The sequence below is a fragment of the Psammomys obesus genome, unplaced genomic scaffold (genome assembly GCF_907164565.1).
Source record: "Psammomys obesus unplaced genomic scaffold, mPsaObe1.curated_primary_1811, whole genome shotgun sequence".
In the NCBI taxonomy this organism is placed as follows: Eukaryota; Metazoa; Chordata; class Mammalia; order Rodentia; family Muridae; genus Psammomys; species Psammomys obesus.
The window spans coordinates 4,829,655-4,855,925 of NW_026596256.1; the positions used below are offsets into that span (position 1 = coordinate 4,829,655).

At 39.9% G+C, this 26,271-nt stretch overlaps 1 protein-coding gene across 9 annotated transcripts in view; it reads left to right on the top strand.

Moving 5' to 3' along the window:
• Positions 1 to 12,813: 12,813 nt before the first annotated feature.
• Supt20h (SPT20 homolog, SAGA complex component) overlaps positions 12,814 to 26,271 on the top strand; it is a 28,998-nt gene continuing 15,540 nt past the window's right edge. For 3 of the 9 annotated variants that reach the window (XM_055596734.1, XM_055596735.1, XM_055596737.1), the window contains exons 1-12: positions 12,924 to 13,221; positions 14,755 to 14,840; positions 16,167 to 16,202; positions 16,768 to 16,826; positions 17,437 to 17,503; positions 20,014 to 20,143; positions 21,599 to 21,702; positions 22,970 to 23,086; positions 23,197 to 23,250; positions 24,323 to 24,462; positions 25,374 to 25,530; positions 25,616 to 25,672. In XM_055596734.1, coding sequence (XP_055452709.1) covers positions 14,838 to 14,840; positions 16,167 to 16,202; positions 16,768 to 16,826; positions 17,437 to 17,503; positions 20,014 to 20,143; positions 21,599 to 21,702; positions 22,970 to 23,086; positions 23,197 to 23,250; positions 24,323 to 24,462; positions 25,374 to 25,530; positions 25,616 to 25,672 — 924 coding nt within the window. In that variant the 5' untranslated portion in view covers positions 12,924 to 13,221; positions 14,755 to 14,837. Of the gene's footprint in view, positions 12,863 to 12,923; positions 13,222 to 14,203; positions 14,255 to 14,754; positions 14,841 to 16,166; positions 16,203 to 16,767; positions 16,827 to 17,436; positions 17,504 to 20,013; positions 20,144 to 21,598; positions 21,703 to 22,969; positions 23,087 to 23,196; positions 23,251 to 24,322; positions 24,463 to 25,373; positions 25,531 to 25,615; positions 25,673 to 26,271 lie in introns of those variants that run through there. The other 6 variants (XM_055596731.1, XM_055596736.1, XM_055596738.1 and 3 more) reach the window with 4 other exon arrangements.

Consider the following 26,271-nt stretch of genomic DNA (forward strand, 5'->3'; position numbering starts at 1 on the left):
CCATGTTGGTGTTGGCAATTGAACTCAGATCCTCTGGAAGAGCAGGCAGTGCTCTTAACCCCTGAGCCATCTTTCCAGCTGAATCATCAAGTTAATGTTGCTGTTATCATTTAAAATAATCTTTACTTCTGTTTCCAGGACCCCATAGAGTCTGTAGAACACAACTATTCTCTTCCTTAGATGGAAGTAAGAATAATTCATATCCCCCTCAAGAGGCCTTCTGCATACAGTGATCCAGAATTTACCAGCCACACAAGAACAGTTTTGTAAAGGGGAATTATTAACAATAAGACAAAGACAAAGATACCAATTGGGGCTGGTCCACAGCTAGAATAGTTTGGCACTGTTCTAGCCTGTCTAGTCACTTTACTTTTAGTTAACACTCATTGAGAGTATCCCAATCCCTGAAGTGATGACTGAAAATAAAACCAAATATAGTTCACATCTGTAACTCCCAGCTCTTCAGGAGGGTTAAAGACCCTAAGTTTGAGATCATCCTATAAAATTTATCAAAACCCTGTCAAAAGAAAGGGAGGGAGAGGGGGAGGGAAGGTGGGAGGGAGGAAGGGAGGGAAGAAGGAAGGGGGAGGGAGGGAAGAAGGAAGGAAGGAAGGAAGGAAGGAAGGAAGGAAGGAAGGAAGGAAGGAAGGAAGGAAGGCTAGGCAGTCATTTTTCTTACACCCAAGGAACTCATCATCCATGAAACAAAAGCAGAACCATCCTTGGTATGTCTTAATCTCACTGCAGTGACTTATGTGGAGACGTGTTCTATTACTAGAAGCAGAAAGCGCAGACAAGACACTAAGTGAAGTTTGGGGATATGGGAGAAGAAACATCTGGGGAGACTTCTAGAAGGTGGCATCAGAGAAAAGTGAGACGAGGCTGTGTGGCCTCTCAGAGTTGAATAGTCTAACCAAAACGAGGAGCATGATCAAGGAGGTATAAGACATTCAGTCTCTGAATGAACTGTTGTAAGTAATGCAGAGTGTAGCTTCATGGAAGCGCAGGAGTCACGGGACTAAATAAATGGCCTTATAAGGCTAAAGCCCATGCAACTCTTTGAGAAACACACGTATTTTCTGAACCAATGGTAACCGCCTGTGTTAGACAGAACTGGACAGAGTTATTCATCTTCTCCCCATTTGCTACCAGCTATGTCCCACATGAATGTGTGTAACTTACACTAGGATTTAGCAGAAATTTTTTCTTTTATCATACCCTCCTCCCCAGTCTTAGAGACACTTTTATAGGAAAGGGCCTGGAGTATAACTCATGGGGAAGCATGAATGACTTATGAACTCCAGTCCTCGTAAGAGAGAAAGAAGGGTTGAAGACTTGGATAGGAATCAAAATATAGCACTTTGTTAAGAGAAACACTAGATGGGGTCTCCATTGGAAATATGAAAGAAAAACCCTAGACTAAGAATCCAAGATAGCTCCTTACTTAACCATAGATGAGGTCATGTTTAAAGAAAGGTCAATGAGGATATGGTCAGAGGTTAATTATCACAAGGCTGGTGAGCAAATTCAATTTCCTATGGCAAATAAAATCTATAATTTTAGTGAGCTAAGACAATTTCCTACAACAAACATTTGAGTAAGCCTTGAGATTACAAGGCCTTGTTATAGGCTTTAACACCAGAGGACTGTAGGTTAAACTCGACATTTCTTTAATCTTCTTCATCTGGAATGAGATTGTAAATACCAGTCTTCACACTTGGAATCCTTAAAGCACTGTGTCAATGTTTATTCTAACTTTGTATTGATTTTACGTTAAACAAAGTTGAAGTTATTATTCAAGGCAGATAAAACAGGTGAATAATCAAGAGGGAAGAGGCAGGAAGAGGGTAGGAGGAAGGAAAAGAGAGAGTGTGTGTGTGGTTTGGGAGGGGAGAGGGGAAAGAAGAGGGGCGAGGGAGTGGAAATATCAAAGGCCGAGTTACACACTTAACCTCCCGCAAAGGTAGTGCCAGTTACAGAAGACAAGTGAAGGCATGCCCTTCTGGGGGAAGAGAGGCAAGAATTATGTGTTGGCTGGCATTGTCAACTTGAAAGACTCTAGCATTATCTGAGAAACCGGCCTCCGGGCATGAGTACAAATCACAAGAATTATGATTTTGTTAACTGGTGGGGAAGAATAGTCCACTGTCGGTGGCTCCATTCCCTTACAGGAGTTATAGACTGCATCACTGAAGAATGCGTCATTGAAGAAAGAGAAGAAGCCTACATTCACTGTTGCTTTCTGTGATAAAACCAGCTGTTTCAGGCTCCCGAGGCCTTAGCTTCCCACCATAACACCCTCTACTCTTTAACTGCAACCCACAATAAACCCTTTCTCATGAGTTGTTTTTGTCAAAGTGTTTTTATCACAGCAACAGGAAAAAAAGACACCAGACTTGGATTAAGGGAAGTTTATTGGATGCTGAACAAAACCTGACTGGTCAGAGCCATAAGCTGGATTCAGGAGCCAGACCACAGCACTGTTCTGTTTCTAAGGCAGGCTTTTTCTAGAGTGTGGAGGGGTGCGCAGCATTACATCATTTTGACTAGCTAAACATAATCAGTTTTGTTCCATGTATATTGTGTTGTATCTAGGTAGCTAGACAAAGCACTTTAAGCTGATTGGCTGGGATTTAGGGTAGGAAGTAAGGAACATAGCAAGATGCAGCAACCTTGCCTCTAACAGAACAAACATTTATCTTTAATTCAAGCAGAACATGTATTTATCATCTATTGTTTTATTCTAAGAAGCAAGCATTGAACTATTGCATTCTATCCTGGTCTCAGGTACATAGGCATGAAAATTTGAACTTAATTTCACCTTATGATCAAAATGGAGACTTGGAGGCAAAATGGCTTCTGATATGCTAGAGGCTACAGCAGGTGTTAGCAGAGGAGCCACAATTATGCTAAGAACAACAGGAAGGTCTCAATAGAGGGGCTATAAAGTTTAAGCAGGTTACAACAGTATATGGGAAGGGACATCCCAGCAGCAATCCTGGGGTTTTTATTTATATAAACCAGTAAATTCTCTTTTGTCTGAACTATTCCAAATTAAGTAGGAATCACCTGTGGTAAAGAGTCGTAACCAATCTACCTCCATTCCCACATATTGATTCTTCAGTCACTTTAGAAGAAGGGAACGTTCCTTCCTTGCTTTTTGTAACTAAATAACTTCAACAGGATTCTCAATTAGCAAAATGTGGTGACCTTTTACAATTTGTGTTTATTTTGATTGGAAGTTTGGAAGTTGAACCTAGGCTCTTGGCACATGCCAAGCAAGTGCTAACTGAGGGTGCAGTGGTAGGGCAGGCCTCGGCAGAAGCATTACAAGATCAAGGTTTAACTGAGCTACAAAGAAAGTTCAAGGCCAAGGCAGGAAACCTAACAAGGCACTGCCTCAAAACAAAAGGTTTCAGACATGAAATAGGGGTGAGGGATGTGGCTCAAGGACAGAATGCTTACGTAGTATGTACAAGGCTCTGGATGGCCTCAGTACCCAGAGTCATATTTAACATTAGAGGCAAGGAGGGGGGTGGCTCTGTGTCTTCAAGTAATTGGAGAAGTATGGCCACAAAGGTGTGAAGAATCACTGTCCTGGTTCCAGTACTGAGCCAAGGCCATCTTGTGTCTTCGAGCACCACTCATCAGTTTGCTTGGTGTTTGCCTGTTTACTTGAGACAAGGTATTATGTAGCAAAGGCTGGCTAAATCAGACTCTCCTGACCCTCTAGTGCTTCTATGTCCCACGGTGGGTTACAGGAATGCACCACAGCATCTCAGCATCATCCTTCATGTTCCTTCATGAAAGTGTAGCCAACGGCCTGCAGCTTACAGGATGACAGCTTATTGCCTATCTCAACCTATACTTTAGCCCATCTAGGTTTTGCTACTTCCAGCAAGGCTGGCTTTTGTCCTTTGTCAGGTGTGCTTGGCCTGTTATATGACTTGCTAATTCTTTGCTCAGGGTCTTGAGTCCATTCACAGCTGTGTTCTCAGTTGCTCTTCACTGTGTGCTTCCTTATAATACGCTAAAATATGCTTTACTCCACTGTCCTCGGCACTCTATACAGGGCCTTCCACTGCTCCCTTCATGGCCCCTTCATCATCTGAATGTTGTTAGTCTCCCCAACCTCACTCCCAAGTCAGTACTGTTAAAAGGCAAGATTTAGCAGTTATAGTAGTACCCTCCCTGTAATCCCAGAACTTCAGGGGGATCTGGAGTTTCAGAACAGCTTGGCTAACACAGTGAGACCACATTTCAAAAGTAAATGAATTAAAAAGGGAAAGAAATCATATTGTTGTAGTATAATTCCTATGAGTGATTTTTATGATAAAAGAAGAGAAAAAAAGCTATGTGGCTCAGTATTTTTTTTATAAAATGCTTTCTAGGATTCATCGTTCCAATTTATTAGTTCAACGACACACTAAATGCTTCCATCTGACAATGACTTCATTTCTGTGAATAAATAAAGTGACTTAAACACATGTCAACAGAGATTATTCAGCTACATCTGTAAATGTTGGATAAAAAAAGATAACTGAAATGTAGGCAGGATGAATAGAAGCCAGCAACAGAAAAGTCAGAGAGAATGCAGCTAATTTCTAAATTTTCTTTAAACAGTTGAAATAATTGAAAAGCAGCAGTAAGCAATAAGTTGATCAACTAAAAGATTCCTTCTATGCTTAATTCAATATGAATAGGTGATTTATGTTAGACAGGGACCCTAAAAATCATTTGCCAGATTCGCTCCCAAACAGCCCTAAAGATATGCACTCTACTATCTAAGAACTCGGAGTCAGTCTTCTTAGGACAATTATATCAACACTATAACTCTCCATAGAAACCAACTAAACTACAGAGAAGGTCAATCTTGATGGCAATTTATAAGTCAGCTACACGGTATATAAATTCATCATCAGGCAAATAATTTGACCCCTTAATCTATAGAAATGAGATTTCTTTCCATGTTATCAATTAAACCTGGGCTGAACTGACAGGGGGATATTTGCAGTCTTGCTCATCTTACTATATAGTTACTGTGGGATATTTACAAGGAACATTACTTACCGTAGGTAGCACAGTGACTAGGAAAAGTAAACCCCAAGAGTTCAAGATAAAGAATAAAGATAGTGACATAATATTATGTTGCTGGAAACTGTTGCTGTGCTTAGGTGGCTTTCTCCTTTTTATGCAGTCCAGGCCCCAGCCCTGGGAATGACATCCTTTTCATTTAGGGTGGATCTCCCCACCTCAGTTACCCTAATTCAGATAATCTCTCCAAGGTGTGCCCAGAGGCTCAGCTCCTATGTGATTCTAGATCCTGACAAGTTGACAATGAACATTAACACAGCACCCACTATGTGTAGTTTATGAAGCAGCCTTAACATTAAGGGCTCTGAGAAGTGTTCAGATAAACCATTTTCTCACCTCCTTCATCACCAACCATTTAGTCTTTCTTGACTTTATATAGTTCTGTAATGTTAGCAGAAAATGCTAACCTTAGGTATCACAGTAACTAACAACTAAACAAAAAATTATCTGAGGACCAGGTGTGGTGGCAAGTGCCTTCAGATCCAGCACTTTGGAATCAGGCAGGCTGATCTCTGTAAGATTAAGGCCAGCCAGGGCTACATAGGGAGAGTCCATCTCCATCTGGCCCCAAGTATCTAGATAAAGGATACTCCTTGTGTCTGAGTTTCCGATTTCTCTAAACCAGACAGAGAAGAAAGGTCAGGCTTGGGCTTGGGCTCTAACTTTAGATGTTTGTCAACTAGTCAAGAAGGCATGGAGCATCCGAGATTTTAAAATATATCAAAACTCTCATCAATATATGTCCAAGGCAAAGAATGTCTCTCAAGCCTTAATCTACTTGGACACTCTGTGAAGGAAAGGAAACTTTCCAAAGCTATACAAAGAACAGGAGAGTGATTTCCAACCTAAGAGGAATGTGTGAACACAAGACATGAGAATGCTAATGGCATTTTCTAGCATTATGTAGAGATCAGAAGAACTAGGGGGTTGATTTGATAGCAGTTGTCTACATTTTAAGAAAGGGGCTATCTTAAACAGGCCTGTGCTACAGCTACAAAGTTTTACAAGCCCTTTTGATAGCCAATTCTAGCATTCAATAGCCTTATTCACATCATAAGTTTCCATTCATTGTATGACTCATTATGGTATAGTTTGTAAGTTTCAGTTAATTCCCAATGTTCATATTAACTCTTTCTGTGTGGGAAAAAATAAAGAAATATATGTTGTTTAAATCCCAATACAGTTGTTTAATCTGAAACTCTGACACACATAGAAAAAAAAAAACATTTGATTCAGACTCCATCATTGGCAGTCCATCTTTGTTTGGTTTCCTTGGGTTGCTATGCTAATATGGAGAACATTGCTGCTTAGGGAAACAGGATTAACCAATGTCTAGGTGCTTAAAATGTTCCCCAGCCCAACTGCAAACATGCCAGAGTGTTTATTCATCAATCACTTCAAGTGTCCCTGACAGGCAATTTTGCTTCCCCTGTAGTTTACTCTTAGTAATCCCCCTTTAATGCCCTATTAAATGAGAGCAAAGATTTTCTTTCGGTATACTCACCACTGGCAAAATACACATATGCTCAAATCCTCTCTCTCTCTCTCTCTCTCTCTCTTTCTCCCTCTCTCTCTTTCTTATTTTTATTTGAGACAGGGTCTTTTCACTTAGATCTGGATGATCTGGAACTCACTATGTAGACCAGATTATCCTCAAACCCACAGAGATCCTCCCGCCTCTGCCTCCTGAGTGCTAGAGCCAGCCTTTCATCCTCAACTCTGCGATACAGTTCCTAGTGCTGTATAAATGGTTACCAAATAAACTATAGAAACAAAATTAGTGGATTGCTGTTAGAATTCAGAACCCTGCCTAAGCACCTAGCATAGTGGCCTGTGCTTGTAACAGCAGCTCTAAAAGACTGAAGAGACAAGATCCTGAGTTGAGACCATGCTATAACACATAGCAAGAATGTCTCAGAAAGCAAAACAAACAAAAAATCCAATGTTCTATAAAATTTTACCTCATTTTAGAATTTTGAGCTTTTTCTGAAAGGAGACTGAAATAGAAAATATCAAATTTTATTCGGGAAGATAAGAGAACCTAGCAAAAGAGGGAGAAATCTTTGATAATTGATTAACTATTCCAGTAGCTGATTTGATGTTTAAACAGTTTATTTACATAACAGATTGTGATGTCAGATCATTTTTCAGGAATCAAATATACCAAAGGAGGTAAATGACTAGGTGTGCATGTCTAATCTCTCAGCACTTAGGGTGCAAATGCAGGCTTATGAGCCTGAGCTAGCCTGACCTACAAAGAGTCCCTGTCACAAAAAAAAAAAAAAAAAAAAAAAAAAAAAATGTTTTTAAAGAGGCCATGGATATATCTCAGTGAAAGATCTGCTTATATGTAGTAGGACCTAGATTCAATCTCCAGTACTGAAAAAAAAAAAAAGTCACATAAGATATTTTTGAGCTTTGAGCAGGGTTTCTCATGCTGTGCAGACTAGCCTGGAACTTGCTGTGTAGCCAAGACTCCCTTGAACTCCAGGTCCTCCTGCTTCCAATTCCCAAGTGCTGGGATTACAAGGTGTGCCACCATGACTTGGCCCAAAGTCATAATCTACAAAAGTGCCTCTGGAGCCACGTAAGCTGGCACACCTGTCTGAAGCCCCAGATATTTTGGAGGTTGAGGAAAGGAGATCAGAAGTTCAAGGCCAGTGTGGTAGAGGCCTACGGTCCCAGTTACTGGAAGGCTGAAGCAGGAGGAGCAAACACGTTAGCTCACTGCCCACATCAAGTTCAAGGTCAGCCTGGTTAACTGGGCAAAACCCTATTCCAGAACAATTTAAACTGAGCTGAGGAAAAAATCCATGGTAGAGCACTTGCCTAGCACGTGTGAGGCCTTAGGTGCAATCCTTGGAGTGGATTCTTGGCATTCTTGGTTGCCAACTTGACTACATCTGGAATTAACTAAAATCCCCAAGTGGAGGGCATACTTGTGAAAGATTTTTGCTTAATTTAAAGTAGGAAAGCTGCACTTCTAAACCAGATCTTTGAGGTAGGAAGACAAGCCTTTAATCCAGATCTTTTGAGCTGGGAAAAGAAAAGCTTTAATTTGGATTTTCAGTCTGAAAGACTCACCTTTAACATTTTAGCTGGGAAAAAAAAACCCTCTAATCTGGGCCACATCTTCTGCTGGAAGCCTATATTGAGGATACGGAAGAAAGCACTAGCTTTTTGTCTGCTTGCTTTCACCTTCCTACCAAGTCTGTTACTTCGCTGGCATTAGACTCTACTTCTTCTGGATTCCAGAATATACTGGAAAACAGCTGAGACATCCAGCCTCATGGACTGGGCAACTACTGGATTCCTGGACCTTCCTTTCATAGGCAGCCTTTGTTGGATTAGCTGTACCACATCCTGTACGTTATTAATAAATCATATATACGCATATATATGGAGAGAGATATTCACTCTATAATTACTATTATTCTAGGGAACCCTGATGAATACGCAGAACCATGAGAAAGCAATTTTTGTGCCAACTCTTCACAAGCCAAAAGTTAAAACTGTTAGGAAAACCAGTGCGATACTTATTTTTAAGTGAAGTCCTGACCTCTAGTGGATAAACAGAATTAATAACCAAATCTACTAAATAATTTTAATGTCACAATGTAAGTTTGCTAATGAGAAGCAACCAGTAAAATGAAATAGCTGTGAAACCAATGGAACCTGTTGATTTTAAAAATATATCATCTTTGAGGCAAGGTATCATTAACGGCAAATCCCTGAAATGTCAGCATCTTGGGAGTTGGAGGCAAGAGGATCAGGAGTACAAGGGCATCTTCTGCTACATGGCAAGTTGGAAGACACCCTGGGAGAGAGCTTGTCTAGAAAGTAACAATGAAAAAGTAAGGTAATGACAGAAAAAGCTTCATCAGGTAAAAAGTCAGTGTATAAAAGGAGTGACTGTGGAAGCCTCAGTCAGGAATCACAGATAGACCAGACTGTAAAGGGCCTTAAACCAGACCTCAGTAGGCACCCACACCCCAACACAACTGACTCCATGATGGAAGTACTATTCAGGCCATAAACTCAGCACACAGTCAGCCCCAGATGCCGAAGTTCCGAGAAAGTCTCTAAAAGTACTAACCTTGCTTTTTGGCATCTGTAGTTCTGCTGCATTCTTGCTAACTGAAGTGTGTCAACCCAGGATACACGTTTTATGCTTAGAAACTTATTTTGAGAAAGGTTGGGAGTATAGTGGGATCCTGAACACCCAATATAGTGTCTGGCCTGCTAATAAAGACTTTCTGTTGGCGTAAACCTGTGTGTTTTCTATGGTGGATACCCCACAACCATATCAAAGATGAAGAGTTTAACTGGGCATGGTAGCACACACCTGTAATCCCAGTACTTGGGATGGGGAGAGCAAAGAAAGGGGAAACAGACAGGAAAGGTCTTATCCATCCATCCTTACTGTTACCACCTTCGTGGCCAGCACACCTGGTGTCCAATGCATGACCTGGACCAGCTTTATCAGGGCTCTAGACAGAGTCCCAGGGGAAGACCAGGGATGAAAAAGAAATAAAGAGATACCAAGGGTTCAAGAGGGTTGCAAGAGCTGATGATGACATAGGCCGCCAAGTTTATTAACTGCACAGCTCTTTTGCACCCCTTAAATGGGGAAGCAGAAACCAAGTTATTACAGAGCTTCAGACAGTAGAATTACAGGGAGCTCAAAACTGTCAAGTTCATCCTTAGCAAGGCACTAAAGTTCTGTGTTGCCTAACAAAGTACTTCACAGGTCAGTGTCTGGAATTTTTAATTACCTTATTTTAGTTACGTTTGTGTTTTGCCTCCATGTATGTCTGTGTGAGGCTGTCAGATCCCCTGGAACTGGAGTTACAGACAGTGGTGAACTGCCATGTGGGCACTGGGATTTGAACCTGGGTTAAGAGCAGACAGTGCTCTTAACCACTGAGCCACCTTTCCAACTGTCAGTGTCTGGACTATTTGACCACATACATATGGAGGGGGTGTCGCTCTGGTGCTAGTCCATAGTCCTTGCCTGGCATGACCCTGGCAAGTGAGGGGAAAGATGCCCACATTCCATCATCAAAGCCTCCAGGCAATCTTCAATCCAGTGTAGGCCCTGACACACACAGGTAGTACTGTACTTATCCTCTCTCAGCTTCACTTCACACCCACACAGAGGACAGCTTGAACTCAGTATTAAGGAGGACAACAGAGAAGCAAGACTTAGGGAACAGGGGAGAAAATGAAACTGAAGAAAACAGCATCGTCCTCCATGAGGCTTCTCCAACCAAGGACGATGTATGGATATAACCAAGAACCCCTACTAGGATGTAGCCCATGGTAGGTCAGTATCCAAGTGGGTTCCCTAGTAAGAGGAACAGGAACTATTTCTGACATGAACTCAATGACTGGCTCCTTTACCTCTCCTCCCCCCACCCTCCCGAAGGAGGAACAGCTTTGCTAGGTCACAGAGGAGGACATGGTAGCCAGTCCTGAAGATACCTGATAAACTAGGGTCAGATGGAAAGGGAGGAGGACCTCCCCTATCAGTGGACTTGGAAAGGGGCAGGGAGGAGATGAGGGAGGGAGGGTGGGGTTGGGAGGCAATAAGGGAGGGGGCTTCAGCCTTCAGCTGGGATACAAAGTAAATAACCTGTGATTAATATAAAAAATAAAAATTAATAAAAAAAAAAACCAGCATCTACCCAAGTTAGAACTGGGAAGCCAAGCCTTCAACTACAAAACTAAGGACACACTAACATAGGGGCACTCAGGACAGCAAGGTCGCCGATGAGTAACTTGCATCACAAGCACCCGCAGGGCCAGAGAGGGTAGGTCTCTGTTAGAACAGCTCTCTGTCTCATACTGTTAGATATTGGTGTTCAAAAACGCAATGTGGGTCTGGGCCTGGTAGTCCACACTTTTAATCCCAGCATACAGGAGTCAGAGGCAGATGGACTTCTGTTTGTTCAAGGCCAGCTTGGTCTCTATAGCAAGTTCCAGGTCAGCTAGAGCTATGGTGATGATGATGATGATGATGATGATGATGATGATGATGATGATGATATCAGGGCCTTTGCAGGAGTCCTGGTTTATCTTTATGGCAGCACTAGTTGAGTGGAGGTGGAGCAAAGGCACACTGGGAACCATAAGCAAAGAGTCATAAGACCACTAACAGTCCTCTCACTTTCCAGAAAGAGCAGGATTATCAAATCCTTACAGAATAAAATCTGCATGTTTGTTGTGATTAACCAACCATTATGATAGTCTACCAATGGCTCCATTTTCAGCTACAGTCATCTGTTGTACTTTACTTCTGCTTCAGAACTAGGCTGTTTGATTTCAGACCAACGCTCACCTAGAGTCATCGGCAAAGACATGCCCTTTCATTGGTTTGAGACAGTGTCTCACTTTGTAACACAGTCCAGCCTGCAAATCACTGTACAACACACAGGGCTTTAGATCTGTGGCTATCCTCCTGACATCCTCCAGAGTGCTGGGATTACAGGCATGAGCCACTCTGCCAGCCATGGCTGCCTTTGAATAAAACTCTTCTACCAAATCTGTGTAGGGAGTTCTAGCTGAGCCAAACATTTGACTCCGGTAGTGCAGACTCAAATACTCGTACACAAGTTTGTAGAAAATAAGCCAAATGCCCACCAACAGATGTTGGATAAAATTATGTATGTCTGTATATACAACAGGATCTTAGCCACAAAGCTAGATTAAGTGTGGGCACATGTTACTGGTTGTAGAGTCCTGAGGCAGAGGCCCAATTCTGGAAGAATTGTAATGGTGAAAAGGAAGGAGCTGAGGCTGTTGCCAAACTGTTTTACAACCCACTTAATATTTACAGGCCCAAGTAACTGTGGCTTTTAGTAAACACTACTTCGAATTTTTTGAAGTTACATTTATTTGTGTGTGTGCGTGTGTGTGTGTGTAGGTCAAAGACAACTTGCAAGGGTCTGTTTTCTCTTAACACTGTGTGGTTTCCAGGATCAAACTCAAGGTCAGATAGTAAGCAGTATAACCCTTAGTGGCCATCTCACAGGCCCACAAAACAGCTTCTAATTCCTTGTTACCCTATAAGGTGAAGTCATGAAAATGTCCTGAAACTAAATGTGGTGGCATACTGAAATACTTTATAAAGTGCCTACGAACGGTACATTTTACCACCAAATGCTTCACTGCATTCCGATGGTGGTTACAATACAAGTGAACTGGTGTTGGGAGACGGACGTATTTGCTGAAAAAAGGCGCTTGCCGCCAACCATGAACCATCTTTTGAACCCCCGATGGTGAACGACAGAACCAACACACACACACACACACACACACACACACACACACACGCCCCAAATTACCACAGCAAGCTCTAAGCACTGAACTTCGGTAAAGATGTCTCACAAAGTTTAGAAGTTCAACCGTTTCCAAACCCCCTACACTCTCCCAAGCCACGCAAACCAGCCTGAGAACTAGCTCCTGCCTCCTGCCCACACCCTAAGCTTCACTAAAGCCCAGGAAAGGTGCTGGCTCTCCGCTGCGGTACCTACTCCTTCCGAAACTTCCGGCCGCCGCCCCACCTCCAGCTCCGCCCATGGTCCCGCCCACCCACCAATCAGAAGAGCGGCCGCCGGAACTCCCTGTTGGAGACGTGTAGGTGAGGGCTGTGTCGGGCCGGGCATCTCTCCAAGACCCGCCCTTTCCACTAGCAACTCGCCAATCGAAAGCGGCGCCGCCGGAAGTGGCCGTTGGAGGTGTGGGTGGGCGTTCCTGCGGGCGGTAGGTGAGTTTTGAGGCTGGAGGCGGTGGGCGATTTAAGTGGGTGGGCGGGCCAGCTGGTGGGCGTAGGGCAGGTGTCGGGGGGGCGGCCGGGATCGGAGGTGGCCGGGCGCAGGCCGACCTGAGTCTCTGAGAGCAGCGGGCGTGGGGCCCGGCGGCGGCCATTCTGCGTGAACACCCCTCACGGGGGTCCGGCGGCCCCGTCCGCCTGCGCTTTAGGAATAAATACCTCGTCCTCTGGGCTCCGCCACAGGTATTCACGGAAACTCTCGGCGGGTGTGGTGGAACACCTCCTCCGGGCGGGGTCCTGGCTGACTGTCCCCTAAAGGCTGGTTGCTTCTCTGTGGAGTCGGCGCTCCGAAGGTAAAGCCTGAGTTAAAAAAAAAAAAAAAAAGTCTGCAGTTGAGACCCAAGTTCACCAGGGAAATCACTGGAGCCGGTGTCTACCCTGGAAGCCATCTTTTATCGCCATCAGAATCCCTAGTGAGAACTCCAAGAGCAAAAGCGATGAGCACAGACTCAGGCTAGACTGAGGACAGGGCACTACTACGGTTGTTACAAACTTAACATCAAAATTAAGGAAAAAATTGTGTGAGTATTCTCAAGTCAGTTCGTAATGCTCTACCTAAGAAAAGAAAAGAAACCACGGGTGCAGCTGTGAAGGGGCTAAAGGCTGGAATGATGGAACCTCAGGTTACAGATTGAGAAGGAACAGAACGCCTGCATGGGTCTGTGATATTGGGAGGGTCGCTTGCATTGAGTTCTCTGTAGAGACGTGGACTATAATAGTTTTCACATGGGTTTTCTATTATCGTATATTAAATATACAAGCAGAATGTAAGAGAGAACACGAAGTTATTTATTCGTTCTTCTGGAAATACGTTTGTAAGTACATGGTAGTGTTTCTTACTTAGATTTAGTGGTCAAAAAAATTTCACCTAAATTCAGCTTATTCTCCCTCTAGCAATTCAAACACAGGAGTAATGTCATTCTTTATACACACACACACACACACACACACACACACACACACACACACACATTTAGGCTTTTAAAAATTAACACTCCCAGATAATATTTCTTTAACCTGTACTGTCTTAAACTTTGGGCCCCTTCCGCCTGAAAGTTTTTTTGTAGGAAATCTTGTTTTCTGTCACCAGAATTTGTACTTTAACTGAACTGTGTAATTTATTTTGCAGCAAGTGCAAATCGATAGGTGAAGAATTGTAGTAAAACAGCTTTTATCGTCTTCAGAGCACAGTGTATTATCTCTGGTAGGCAGGAAGGGTTAGAACTGTGGGTGTTCACTGTCGCTTCTAATTTCTGGACCCCTACCTCATTCTAGACTTTGACCAGAATCCAGAGAATGGGCCATAGGCATCCACCTTAAAGCTGGGTAGGTTACTTGGTTTTTAAGTCAGGATGAGAATCCTTACATTAAAGGCAAGGTTTTTCAGGAGTGTTTCTCCTTTTCTTAAGGAAAGGAGTTAGAGTCATCAGGGAAATATAACCTGGAACATTTGGGGAAATAGAGGTTTTTTGGTTTTGCCCTCATGTGGTTAAAAACTGACTTTTAAAGTGGCCCACATAGCTGTCAAAGCCAGTGGGCAGGTCGTAGAATTTGCAAGAAAAGAGAGTCCTGCTGTGATGTTAGAAAAGAGGTTTTAGAAGTTTTCTAGTGTGTTACTTTTGGGTGGTGGGAGGTAGTCATTTGAATTCTCACACTGTTCTGCCCTTCTCAGTGAGAGCTGCTTTTCATTAGTGTGTAGGTGGGTTAAATTCATTTTCTTGTAGAAGTGTTTTTTAAATATGTGTTAGATTCTGATGACGACAATCTTTCTTTTCGCAGCCTATGATAAGTTTGTATTTGTTTTTTTGTTTTTTTTTTTTCTGCAGTGTATAAGAAGACATGGTTTCCACCTCACTGCCATAAGCACATCTAAGTTTAAGTCCTTTTTGGATTTGTATCTTACACCACAATGGTAAGCTGTGACATAGCATGCTTAAATTTGTATTCTATAGTGTTCTCTGCTTTAGCACCATAAAAATAATAGTGTATAGAAACACTCAATTAGTAGTTATGTCAAAATTTTCTCTATAAAATGTCTGGCTGGTTGGTGTCTTATTAATTCAGTGGTAGGATTATCACGTCTAAATTGCACAAGTGTTAAAAGTTATTTCTGCGCTTGGGGAGGATGAGTAGGCCTGTAATCCCAGAGCTCCGGGAGGCAGAGGCAGGAGGATCTCTGTGAGGTCAAGGCCAGCCTGGTCTACAAAGTGAGTCCAGGCCAGTCAGGGATACACAGAGAAACTCTGTCTTGAAAAGCCAAAAAAAAAAAAAGTTACTCTGCTTTGCCATTTTTCTGAATCTTTGGCCAGGAGGTTGTTATAAATGCAGAATATTTGGGGGGAGGGTTGGGTTTCTCATGTTTTCAGTTTCCCCTTCCATCTTGATGTGGGCTCAGGTTCTATACTTGTGGGTGTATATGTTTGGTAAAGAAATACAATGTCAACACTCCTCCTCCAGCCCTGTCTACCTTTTATATTGAGGCAGTACCTTAGGTCTAGAACTGGCTGAGTAGGCCAGGCTGGCCCTGGAGGGCCGCCTCCCTATCACTAGGGTCCCCACTGGGTGCAATCCTGTTTAGCTTTCTTCTGTGGATCCTGAACTTTGAGCTCAATTTTTCATGATTGTGTGGCAGGCAGTCTGACTGAACTATTTTACCAGGCGCCTTCTCTTGCATGCTTTAAAATTAAATGTAGGCAGGTTTGGTCTGTCATACCTGTAATCCCAGGACTAAGGCCTGCCTGGGCTAGAAAGAGAATTCCAGTCAGCATGGCTCCAGAGTGTAGCCCTGTCTCCAACCTACCCCCAAAAATAACTTTGGTGATGTGCAGCACCTTCCTGTTGTGGCGGTCTGCCTGCTTGTTTCTACCTGATTAGAAATGATAGGAATTATCACTGTGGGGTTCTTAGCATTTATGTGTACATAGTAAATGATATACCTAAGTATTTGAAGGAAGTGTTCAATACATGATACAAGCACGTCAGGCTCCTGTACACTGACTGCAGATATCATTTTAACATTTCTTATATACTTATGATCAAGTGCCCACAGTCATTTAAAAAAAAAAGCAAAACTTAGTGATGCATTGAAGGATAGAGGAGTGGAAAAATGCATTGCCCTTGTTCAGAAAATGGAATAAGCACTTAATGAAGCGTGTCAAGCATTAAAAAAACAAAAACAAACAAACAAACAAAAAAAAACCCACTAGTATTGCCAGATAATCTTTTTTGCTTTTTACAGCAGCAAGCTCTAGAACAAGCTTTGGATCGTGCAGAGGTGAGACCTGACTGATTACATGTTAAAATAGTGATGTTTGTAACTGACAGAAATTCCATAATAAGGTATTTTGGTAATCTTTAAGAAAATATAGTATTTTAGGCTAAGCGTGCTAATAATCTTACTGTGCATATGTAAAATTGGATGATGTGTAGGTATTAGTCATGTAAAATTCTTGTTAGGCTATGGAATAAAAATTATTTAAACAAGACCATAGAATTTCTAAAATTGTTTTTCAGTCCTGACAGGTTTCTCTAAAATACCTTAAAATATGGGTCATTGCACTCAGATGTGCAATTTTAAAATAAATTTAGCTATAAAAATAAAACATTTGGAATATATTTGTCCTGTGGAATTGTAATTTATTGTCCTGAATGCTGGGTTGAGTCTTAATGGAATTAAATTTCATTTGGTTATGGGCTGTGTATGTGGTTTAAGTCCAAGTGTGTTAGAGCCTCGCTGACGAAGTGGACTTATCAGCTTGTCCTGCTGTAGGTGCTCAGCAGCCTACAGCTGCTCGTGTAAAAGCTGAATACAAGCTGTTTGACCAACTTCTCTGTTTCAGTATATTGTAGAAAGTGCTCGGCAGAGACCTCCTAAAAGGAAATACCTATCCAGTGGAAGGTATGACTGATTGGTAACATCTTTGAGTCAATGAAATAAGATAACTACCACTTACCGTAACTGACAAATGCTGTCAGTTCTTTGTATGAACAGGGTGAGCATCCCTGATCTGGAAATGTGAGATACTCCACAGTCACAATATGGAACTTAGAAATCTTGATGGAATGACGCAATTGGACGTTTTCACATCTAACTTACATGACAGTTAGAATGCTCGCACAGTAAAATGTAGTGTATAAGTTGCCATCCATCTCTTTCTGTAAATTTATATGACCCTACACTATAGCTTCATATTTCAGAAACTAAAGTCGTCCAAAACACTGTAGATCTCAAGCATTTTAAACAGTCCAGAGATGCTCAGCCTGCATTCTAAATTCTTAATTTGAGCCAGGCAGTGTAACACCTTGTTGAATTGGCATTGTACAGAAATTAATAGGCAAATAAATGATGTAGAAACATTGAAGTTAATGTCTTGTTATGTATACAGGGGTAATGTACTATATTAATTAAAGTCTTACATTTGGGGTTTGGTTACACAATTGAAATATTTAAAATAATGAAAAGCAAACAAAATCATTTTGTGATGAATATTTATTGCTTTTTATCCTAGAAAGTCTATATTCCAAAAGCTTTATGACTTATATGTTGAAGAATGTGAAAAAGAACCTGAGGTTAAGGTAAATATAAATTCTTTATAGTATTGGGTTTTGGAGTTGTGGTAGAATGGGGGAGTTTTTTAGAACATTAATTAGGTTTGAAGTAACTAGTGATTTATAGCTTCATGGTTGATTGTCTTTTTAACCAACTCTAGTCAGTTCTTTGGCTGACCAATTGAGTTCCTTGGCTAATGAGTAGTGGTGAAGAGCACTGTACACCAACTGAGTAATGAAGCATCGTAAATAGCAGTGTCTTCTGTTGATTTCCTTTGGGACCTGGTTTACAGACTTGAGCTAGCATCTCAGTAACCCACTTCTTAAGATTTGGCTGCACATGTGGATAGGATTCAAGTATGCTAGTAAAAAAGTGAATTTGATCAAAGAATAAACTTGTGATCAGTTTAAATCATTTTTACTCAGCATAAAGGTGTCTATAATTATAATCAATAGAAATTGACATTTTTAAGCAAAGTTGCAATTTATTAAGAAAAAGTTTTGTTGCGTGGTTTGTTTGAGATGCAGGTTTTACTATGCTGACATGGAACTCATGGAGAACTCCTGCCTCTAGAGTGATGGGATTGTGTGTATCACCATACACAGCTTTAAGGAAAAAAAAATTAATATGTATTTAAACACGGGTATTGATCAATTCACCCAGAAATTTAACTTCTTGAAATATTTTAAACTCTCAGATTAAAAGTGGTTTTGTTTTGTTGGTTTTTCAAGACAAGATTTCTCTGTGTAGTGTTGGCTATCCTAGACTTGCTTTGTAGACCAGGCTGTCCTTAGACTCATAGGGATCTGCCTGCCTCTGCCTCTCCTGAGTGTTGGTGTTACAGATACACCCCCACTGTGCCTAGCTGGGTAAAAGTGTTTTAAGGGCTTTGTGAGTTTCTGTTTTATCTTTAATTTAAAAATGAATAACATTTAAACATTTAGCTAAAGGAAAAAATTAGCATTCTAGTAATGTCTGATCTTTAAAGTCTGTACCTTAGGGGGAAAAAAACCCTTAAATTTATAAATAAGTATTATAGCATAGTTTCCATATGTTTTCTTCAAGTGTGACCTAACAAATTGCAAGTTTAAAGCATATCGATTTTTTAAATTTTGTATAAAATTTGTATGTATCTATAAACTCCTAACAATTTGCATAATTTCTGTATCCATCATTTGAGAAACTAGAACTAAGATAAGAAATATCATAAAGAATCTAATGGAAATCAGCAAGCTGGCTTGATGTGGATATTGCCTGCCCATTTTTAAGATACAGAGACAAAGCTGAGCAATTGCTGCACCCTGGAGCCTAAGATGCTATCTGGCCACTTAAGAGAGACATTTCTAGCCAATAGTTTTTTTCTTTTTCTTTTCTTTTTCTTTCTTTCTTTCTTTTTTTTTTTTTTTTTTTTTTTTGTTCTTGCTGCTAATTGTTTTTGGGGTTTTTTGCTTGTTTTGTTTTAAAATGCATTAAAGTGGCCCCCCTTCATTTTCATATTGCATAGTGTTTTCATTCTGTTTTGATGTTAGATCAAAAATTTTTGACTTCTGGGGCCAGTAAGGTAGTTCACGTGATAAAGGTACTTGCTGTGAAGCCTGAGAGAGGATTCATTCCCAGGTTCTACATGGTAGAAGGAGAGAGCTGACTTCCACAAATTGTTCTTTGACCTCCGCATGAAGCTTTTGTATGCTCCACCTTATACACAGTTTCAAAGTTAGACACGTAATATAAAGTATTCAAAACAGATTTATGTTTTTAAATACTGAAAAACAAATATATTAACTCATGTCTTTCCTAAGATAGAATAAAATGAGTTTAATCTTTAACTTGGTTTCATACAAAACGTGTACAAAATTGTGGATTTTGATATGTATGCATGTTTCCAGATATATGTTAAAAAGCAATTAAAATGGTTCTTAAGGAACCGTTGCATTGAATTTATGGACACTGTCTAAACTGTATTCTTTTACCAGTTAACTCTTTTAGGTTCAACATTTCAGCTAATTAGAGTTGTTGAGTGTCTTCACATCTTTGTAGATTATAAGTTGTTGAAGAAATTTGACCTTATCACTGTACAATTAAAGAGGTCCCCAACTCTTCATTCATTACCTGCATTAAGGGTTTTTATTACAGAGGTTCCTTTTTTGTTTTCTTTCTGTCTCTCTTTCCCCTTCTATTTTTCTGTCTTCCCTTTGAGACCCCAGCTGGCTATCAAGTATGATGATAATTCTTTTGCCTCAGCCTGCCCCATGCTGGACTTATCAACAATAGCTACACCTTGCTTTTTTTTATTGTTTGTTTAAAACCGTGGTTCTCAATTTTCTAATGCCTCTTCTAAATGCTGAGATTACAGGTGCATATCCATGGATAACCAGTTTATGGGTGAGCTAATTTGTATAAAGCATGCTAGTGGATACAAATTTAGTTGACATTAATGTCTTGGGAATTATGATGGTTCCCAGGTATTTGGGATTATAGTGTGGAAGGGTCACCAATAGATATATACTGTTTTCATGAACTTTGCCTCTTTTTAAAGCAGAAATTAAGAAGAAACGTGAACTTGTTAGAGAAGCTTGTTATGCAAGAGACTTTGTCATGTTTAGTGGTCAACCTATACCCAGGAAATGAGGGTTATTCTCTGATGCTCAGGGGGAAAAACGGATCAGGTAAGACCTTCCAAAGTATGCCTGCCACAAAATACCTCTGCTTTGAAACAGTTAGCTGTTGAGCCTCAATCAGAGGTTGTCCTGATTGAAAGATAAATTGTTTTTTGTTTTGTTTTTTAAGACAGAGCTTCTTTGGTTAGCCCCGGCTATCCTAGAACTCACTCTATAGACCAGACTGGCCCTGAAGTCAGAGATTGGCCTGCCTCTGCCTTCTAAGTGCTGGGATTAAAGGAGTGTGCCACCACTGCCTGGCTTAAAAGACAAATTCTTATTCTATACGTTTTCCCCTCTTGAGTTTGTCTGGAATGTTTGACATGGTTGTGTAGATTATCCTTCCTGAACTTGCATTTGAAAATTGTTGTAGTTGGTTATATCTTTAAAATTTTTAGATTATTTTGTCTTACGTGTATGGATGTTTTGCCTACATATATATCTGTGCACCACGTGCTTGCCTGATACCTTCAGAGTCAGAGGAAGAGGTTGGATACCCTGAGATGGAGTTGCAGATGGTTCTGAGCCACTATGTGGATGCTGGAAATTGAACTTGAGTATTTTTTTAAAAAAGCAGCCTGAACTCTTAACTCCTGAGCCATCTCTCTAGTCCCTATCTTGTATTTTATAATTTGTTTTATTTGGTTGGAAAATGGAGGGAGAACATGGCAGTTGTATAGTGGGTTCTAGTGCTAGAACTCATCTCCAACTGCTTTATCCACTGAACCATCCTGCCAGCCTGATTATGTCTTTATATTTACATTCATTGCCCTTTGAGTAATTTTTATTTTATTGAGACATCAGAAAATAGTAAACATTGAGAATATTTCTGAAAAGATTTCTAGTGTTGTGGTTGTGAAGAGCATTAAAACATATTCTTAGATTTCATTTAAAGAGGCATCTCAGAATTTAATATAATGAGCATTACAAAGTAGATAGTAAAGAATTTTAGTTATGAGGATGAGAATAGAGCTTAATATATAGCTTGATAGACTACTTACCTAACCTGCAGAGAGCTTGGAATTCAGTCTGTAGCACTACATAAACTCGATGTGGTGTCCCTGGCCTGTAATCCTAGCTCTCAGCATAGGGGGAGAAGGAAGCTCAGAAGTGTTTATTTTTCTGTACTTGTCTAAAATGTTATACAGTAAATAAGTTCTTTAGCACTGCAATGTGATTGACTTACAAGACTTAGCTTTTAAGCTGTATTTTAAAGATTTTATTATTTTTAATTATGTATATTTTTAATTATGTGTTTAGATGTGTTTGTGTCGGTATGTACATGTGAGTTCAGGTTCCCAGAGGTGACAGTTCCAGTCAGTTGCTATGTGGTGCTAGGTACAGAATGGCACGTGCTCTTAACCACTGAGCCTTCTCTTTAGCCCTGTGTATTCTGTTTTTTAAAGTCATAAATCCTAGGTTTTTTTCTGAACCTGTTTTCATGAATTTTCTTTTAAAATTAAGATTCTGAGACCATCAGATTGCCTTATGAGGAAGGGGAACTGCTTGAATATTTAGATGCAGAAGAACTACCTCCTATTTTGGTTGATCTCCTTGAAAAATCACAGGTAAAAAAAAAAAAGACAAAATACCTGTTTTAAAAAATAACCTGTGTATCATCACATGTGCTACCCTATCTACTTTGAAGGCTAAAACGGAAACATCTCTCAAAGAGTTTGAGGCCAGCCTGTGCAGCACAGCAGAGCTCCATTTCTAAAACATTGAGAGTATGTGTGTGTTTATTTGTATTTAAGCACAAATAGCTGTGTTGTGGGTTATTAATATTTATTATTGATTTTTCTTTTAGTTAACCAGCAGTTATTCCTAAACCAGCTATATAACCAAATTACCACACAGAGACTAGGATTTATTAACCTAGAACACAATGCTAGGCAATAGTTACTCCATCCTAAACCTCTGAGCCCGCATAGTTTCCTACCATTCAGATTTCACCCATTATACTTGCTTTTAGTCATCTAAGTTCCGGTTCATCCTCCTCATGGTTCCAAGTCCTGTCCTCCCAACCTCTACTCCCCGTGGCTTCCTTCTCCCCTCTGGACCAGGATGTCCCACCCTATTCTCTCTATTGCACAGCACTAGCTGGATGTTTAATTGGCAATATAGAGAACAAACAGTGGCATGTTTACACAAACTTGAGACAGGTGATACTTAGAATAAACATCCCAGTGCAATGTCCAGATTGAAACCAGATACTAGGGTAGAAAAATCAGCATTTGAATGAACAAGGTTACATTTCACAAGAATATTACACCAACATAGCTGTAATGGTGTAAAGTAAACATACTGTGAGGAATGGATTGCAGGTGAGCTATAACAGTGCTAAGGTTTCTTAAGCTTGCAATACAGTGAAGTTGTGAGTTAAATTTATGATTAGCTCCTTATTAATACAGCCAAAATGTTTAGAAATTTTATGAAATAAAAAAATGAGGTTCTATCTAGAGGCTGAAATTCTGGCACAGTTGATTGACAGTATATAACAGTGACAAACTGTATAACCATTATGAAGCTAGTAAAGTAAAATAATGAGCCAGTGAGCTTCAGAAAAACCCAGGGAACTCCTGTAACTTCCTGCATAGATGAATGCCAAAGTCATCCTAATGTCAGTAGATGCAATGTCAGTCTCAGTTTTAACTTGCTTTTTATAATGATGAACGTAAAAATACCTAAGTCATCCTCTTTAGTAGTTTATATAGTGGTATATCCACTAAAGATGTCTATAGACGGTATAGAGTTTAAAGAAACATTCTGCTTAAGTTATATTGGATTGGCTTTTGAAAAGTTAAGTTTACGTGATTTATTTTTTACTTAAAACAGGTTAATATTTTTCACTGTGGATGTGTGATAGCAGAAATCCGTGACTATAGGCAGTCCAGTAATATGAAGTCTCCCGGTTACCAAAGTAGGCATATTCTCTTACGTCCAACTATGCAGGTATGGAATGTTTAATTAGAAAAGTACTGTTTTTTGTTTTAGTTGGATTTTTTTAATGTCCATATATTTGTATGAGTATACCATTTATTTTAATGTTTTGTTTCTTCTAGACTTTAGTCTGTGATGTCCATTCTATAACAAGTGACAACCATAAATGGACCCAGGTTAGTTTTCTCTCTAATCCCACGTGGGCTACACACAGTGTGATGTGTCAGTGAGTAGCTTCCTTTTACTGACATTAGATTGGCGTGTTAGGTTGGACACATGAACAAAACCAAGATTTTCTTATGAGGTTTAGGATTTTAAAATTTCTGTACATTTAAAAATGCCTTAAGGAACTACTTATAATCCAGTCCCATTTGCTTCCAGCCTTGCAGATAAACTAGAGTTAACTGATAAAGCCTAATGTGAAAATTGTTTTTTACCCTCTCAAACAAAAGCTTTATTTTTACTATTGAACACAAATAGATTATGATTTTTCTTTGATCCAGGATTCTGCAATTTTACAGGAAACTTACCTTTTCTCCTTCTTTCCTCCCTCCCTCTCTTCTTTCCTTTTCTATTTCTTTTTGAGGTAAGATCTCTAGCCCAGGCTAGCTTGGAACTTGAGATCCTGCTGCCTTAACCTCCTGATTCTGAGAGTAAAGAGCTGTATCAAACTGATCTCACAGGACTTCTTAGTATTGACAACAGCTAATTGATCCCGTAGTTCTAGCTCTTATTCATTATTACTGTGGAGAAAAAAAATGTCAGCATTGAAATAATCCTCTGTGAAATGTGCTTGTGAACTACAATTCACTTTATCCATAATTAGTAAGTAGTGAAGTATAATCTGGGCTGTTATTTTCCTATTTATAAGAAGTTCAAAAGTTTTTCATGTTAGAGACAAACTTGCAGTCAGCACGGGAGAGCAGAAAAGCGTCGTTTTCTAAAGTTGCACTGGTAAACAAAGGAGAGAATATAACTATTCTTTCTTATCCTACCATTCCTGAATAAACAATATTTTAAGTAGCCAAATAAATATCCATTCTGAATTTGACTATTTTATACAACATGCACTAACTCAGTTTTCATTGGAAGTTTTTTTAATCTTGTCAGGTTTGCACATTACTGTTCAAACTTGAGTTACTACATTTACTTTAGTCTTTAGCAAACTTCCAGGAATATTTCTGGGTTAAATGATGTATATTTATCAGCACTGTATCTGAGGCTAACATATGCTCCAATGTATTTCAGGAAGACAAACTTTTGCTTGAGAGCCAGCTGATTCTAGCTACAGCAGAACCACTGTGTCTTGACCCCTCTGTGGCAGTAGCGTGTACTGCAAATAGGTTGCTCTATAACCGGCAAAAGATGAACACTCGCCCAATGAAACGGTAATCACCAGCACCTGTGTGACACGGGCTCCTAAGATTCCTCTTCCTCAGTATGTTGTGCTGGATTTTTAAATTGAAATTGGATTTTTAATGGCCTGTTGTGGTTTTGTGTGATAGATTTTTTTTTTTAATATTCTCTGCATTATTGTAAAGGGATTTTTTTTTCTTCGTCTTTTAAAGAAGTAATTTATGTAAGGTTATAATTTGTTTACGAAAAAGGTTGTGAGGCTGAGAAAAGACCAGATAGGAACGAAAGGATAGTTCCTTCATTACTTCTCAACACTAATTGGAAATAGTTAAGAAGGAAACAGTGTGTAACTTCGAGTTTTGAGAAAAACAATCACAGTTTTAGAGGTTTTTTTTTTGTTGTTGTTTTATTTGAGACAGGGTTTCTCTGTGTAGCCTTGGCTGTCCTGTACTAATTTTGTAGACCAGACTGACCTTCAACTTAGAGTGATCTACCTGCCTCTGCCTCCCAGAGTGCTGGGACTGCAGGCATGCGCCACTGTGCCTGGCTTAAAGATTAATTTATAATGATTGTCTCTGTATTTCTGGAATTGAATCAGGGTGTCCGCATGGTCATGAGTATTTTGTATTGTTCTTTTTGTTTCATTGATGCCTAAAGCTGCATGTGTGAAAGTATTGTATTTACAAGTATATTGTGTGTGTGTATTTGTGTATGTGCATAAAAATACAGACCATATATATACATATATACACACATACCTGTATATATATGTGTGTGTGTGTGTGTGTATATATATATATATATATATATATATATATATATATATATATAGTAAATATGCCATTTGTGTGTGTAGAATAGTTGTTTATGATTTAATTTATAATGAGTGCATGCTACTATTTTCCATGTACCAGTTGTTGCTTTGTATTCCAATATATTTTAGGTGTTTGAAGAGGTACTCCAGGTCCTCCCTGAACCGGCAGCAGGACCTGTCTCATTGTCCTCCTCCTCCTCAGCTGCGATTACTTGATTTCTTACAAAAACGGAAAGAAAGGAAAGCAGGTCAGCATTATGACCTCAAAATTTCTAAAGCAGGAAATGTAAGTATTGTCCAGGAGCTCACTTATTGACACACTAGCTTTGCCTTACGTTGTCTGTGTAATTTTACTGCTTTTTACTTTACAGTGTGTAGACATGTGGAAACGGAGCCCCTGTAACTTGGCCGTGCCTTCTGAAGTAGATGTAAGTTCATGAAATGCTGCTTTCTAGCACAGGGCCAGAGTCATCTTTAGGAAGGTAATGCTGTGAGAAAATTGAGGAAAGAAAAATAACAACTTCTTTTTTAAGAAAAGTTCTCATTTTTAGAAGCTGTGTGTTTAAGTCATATAAGTTTGTTGTTTTATTTTTTGAGTCTGGGTCTGGCTGTATAGCTGAGGCTGTCCTCAGACTTGTGGTAATCCTCCTTTCTCAGTAATACTCCAGAGATTATGGGAGTGGGCCAGCAGTCCAGCCTCAGTTACACATGGAAAGAGTGTGGCATATTTTACATAGTGACAGGAATGTCCTCATGTCTTTCTGTAGTGTTTCTTCATAATTAGCTCACAATGCTTCTGTACTCAAACTAGTAAAATTTAAAGATTAGTAATATTAGAGCCATGGCCAAAATTAGGAGCTCGCAGCAGTATTTTTACTAATAATTCATAAGACATATGAATTCTAAGCGATAATAAGGGTATTATGAAGCACTATTTATATTCATTTGCTGTTTCTTTTAGAGTCTTTTTTAATTTATTCAGTGTGTGTGTGTGTGTGTGTGTGTGTGTGTGTGTGTGTGTGTGTGT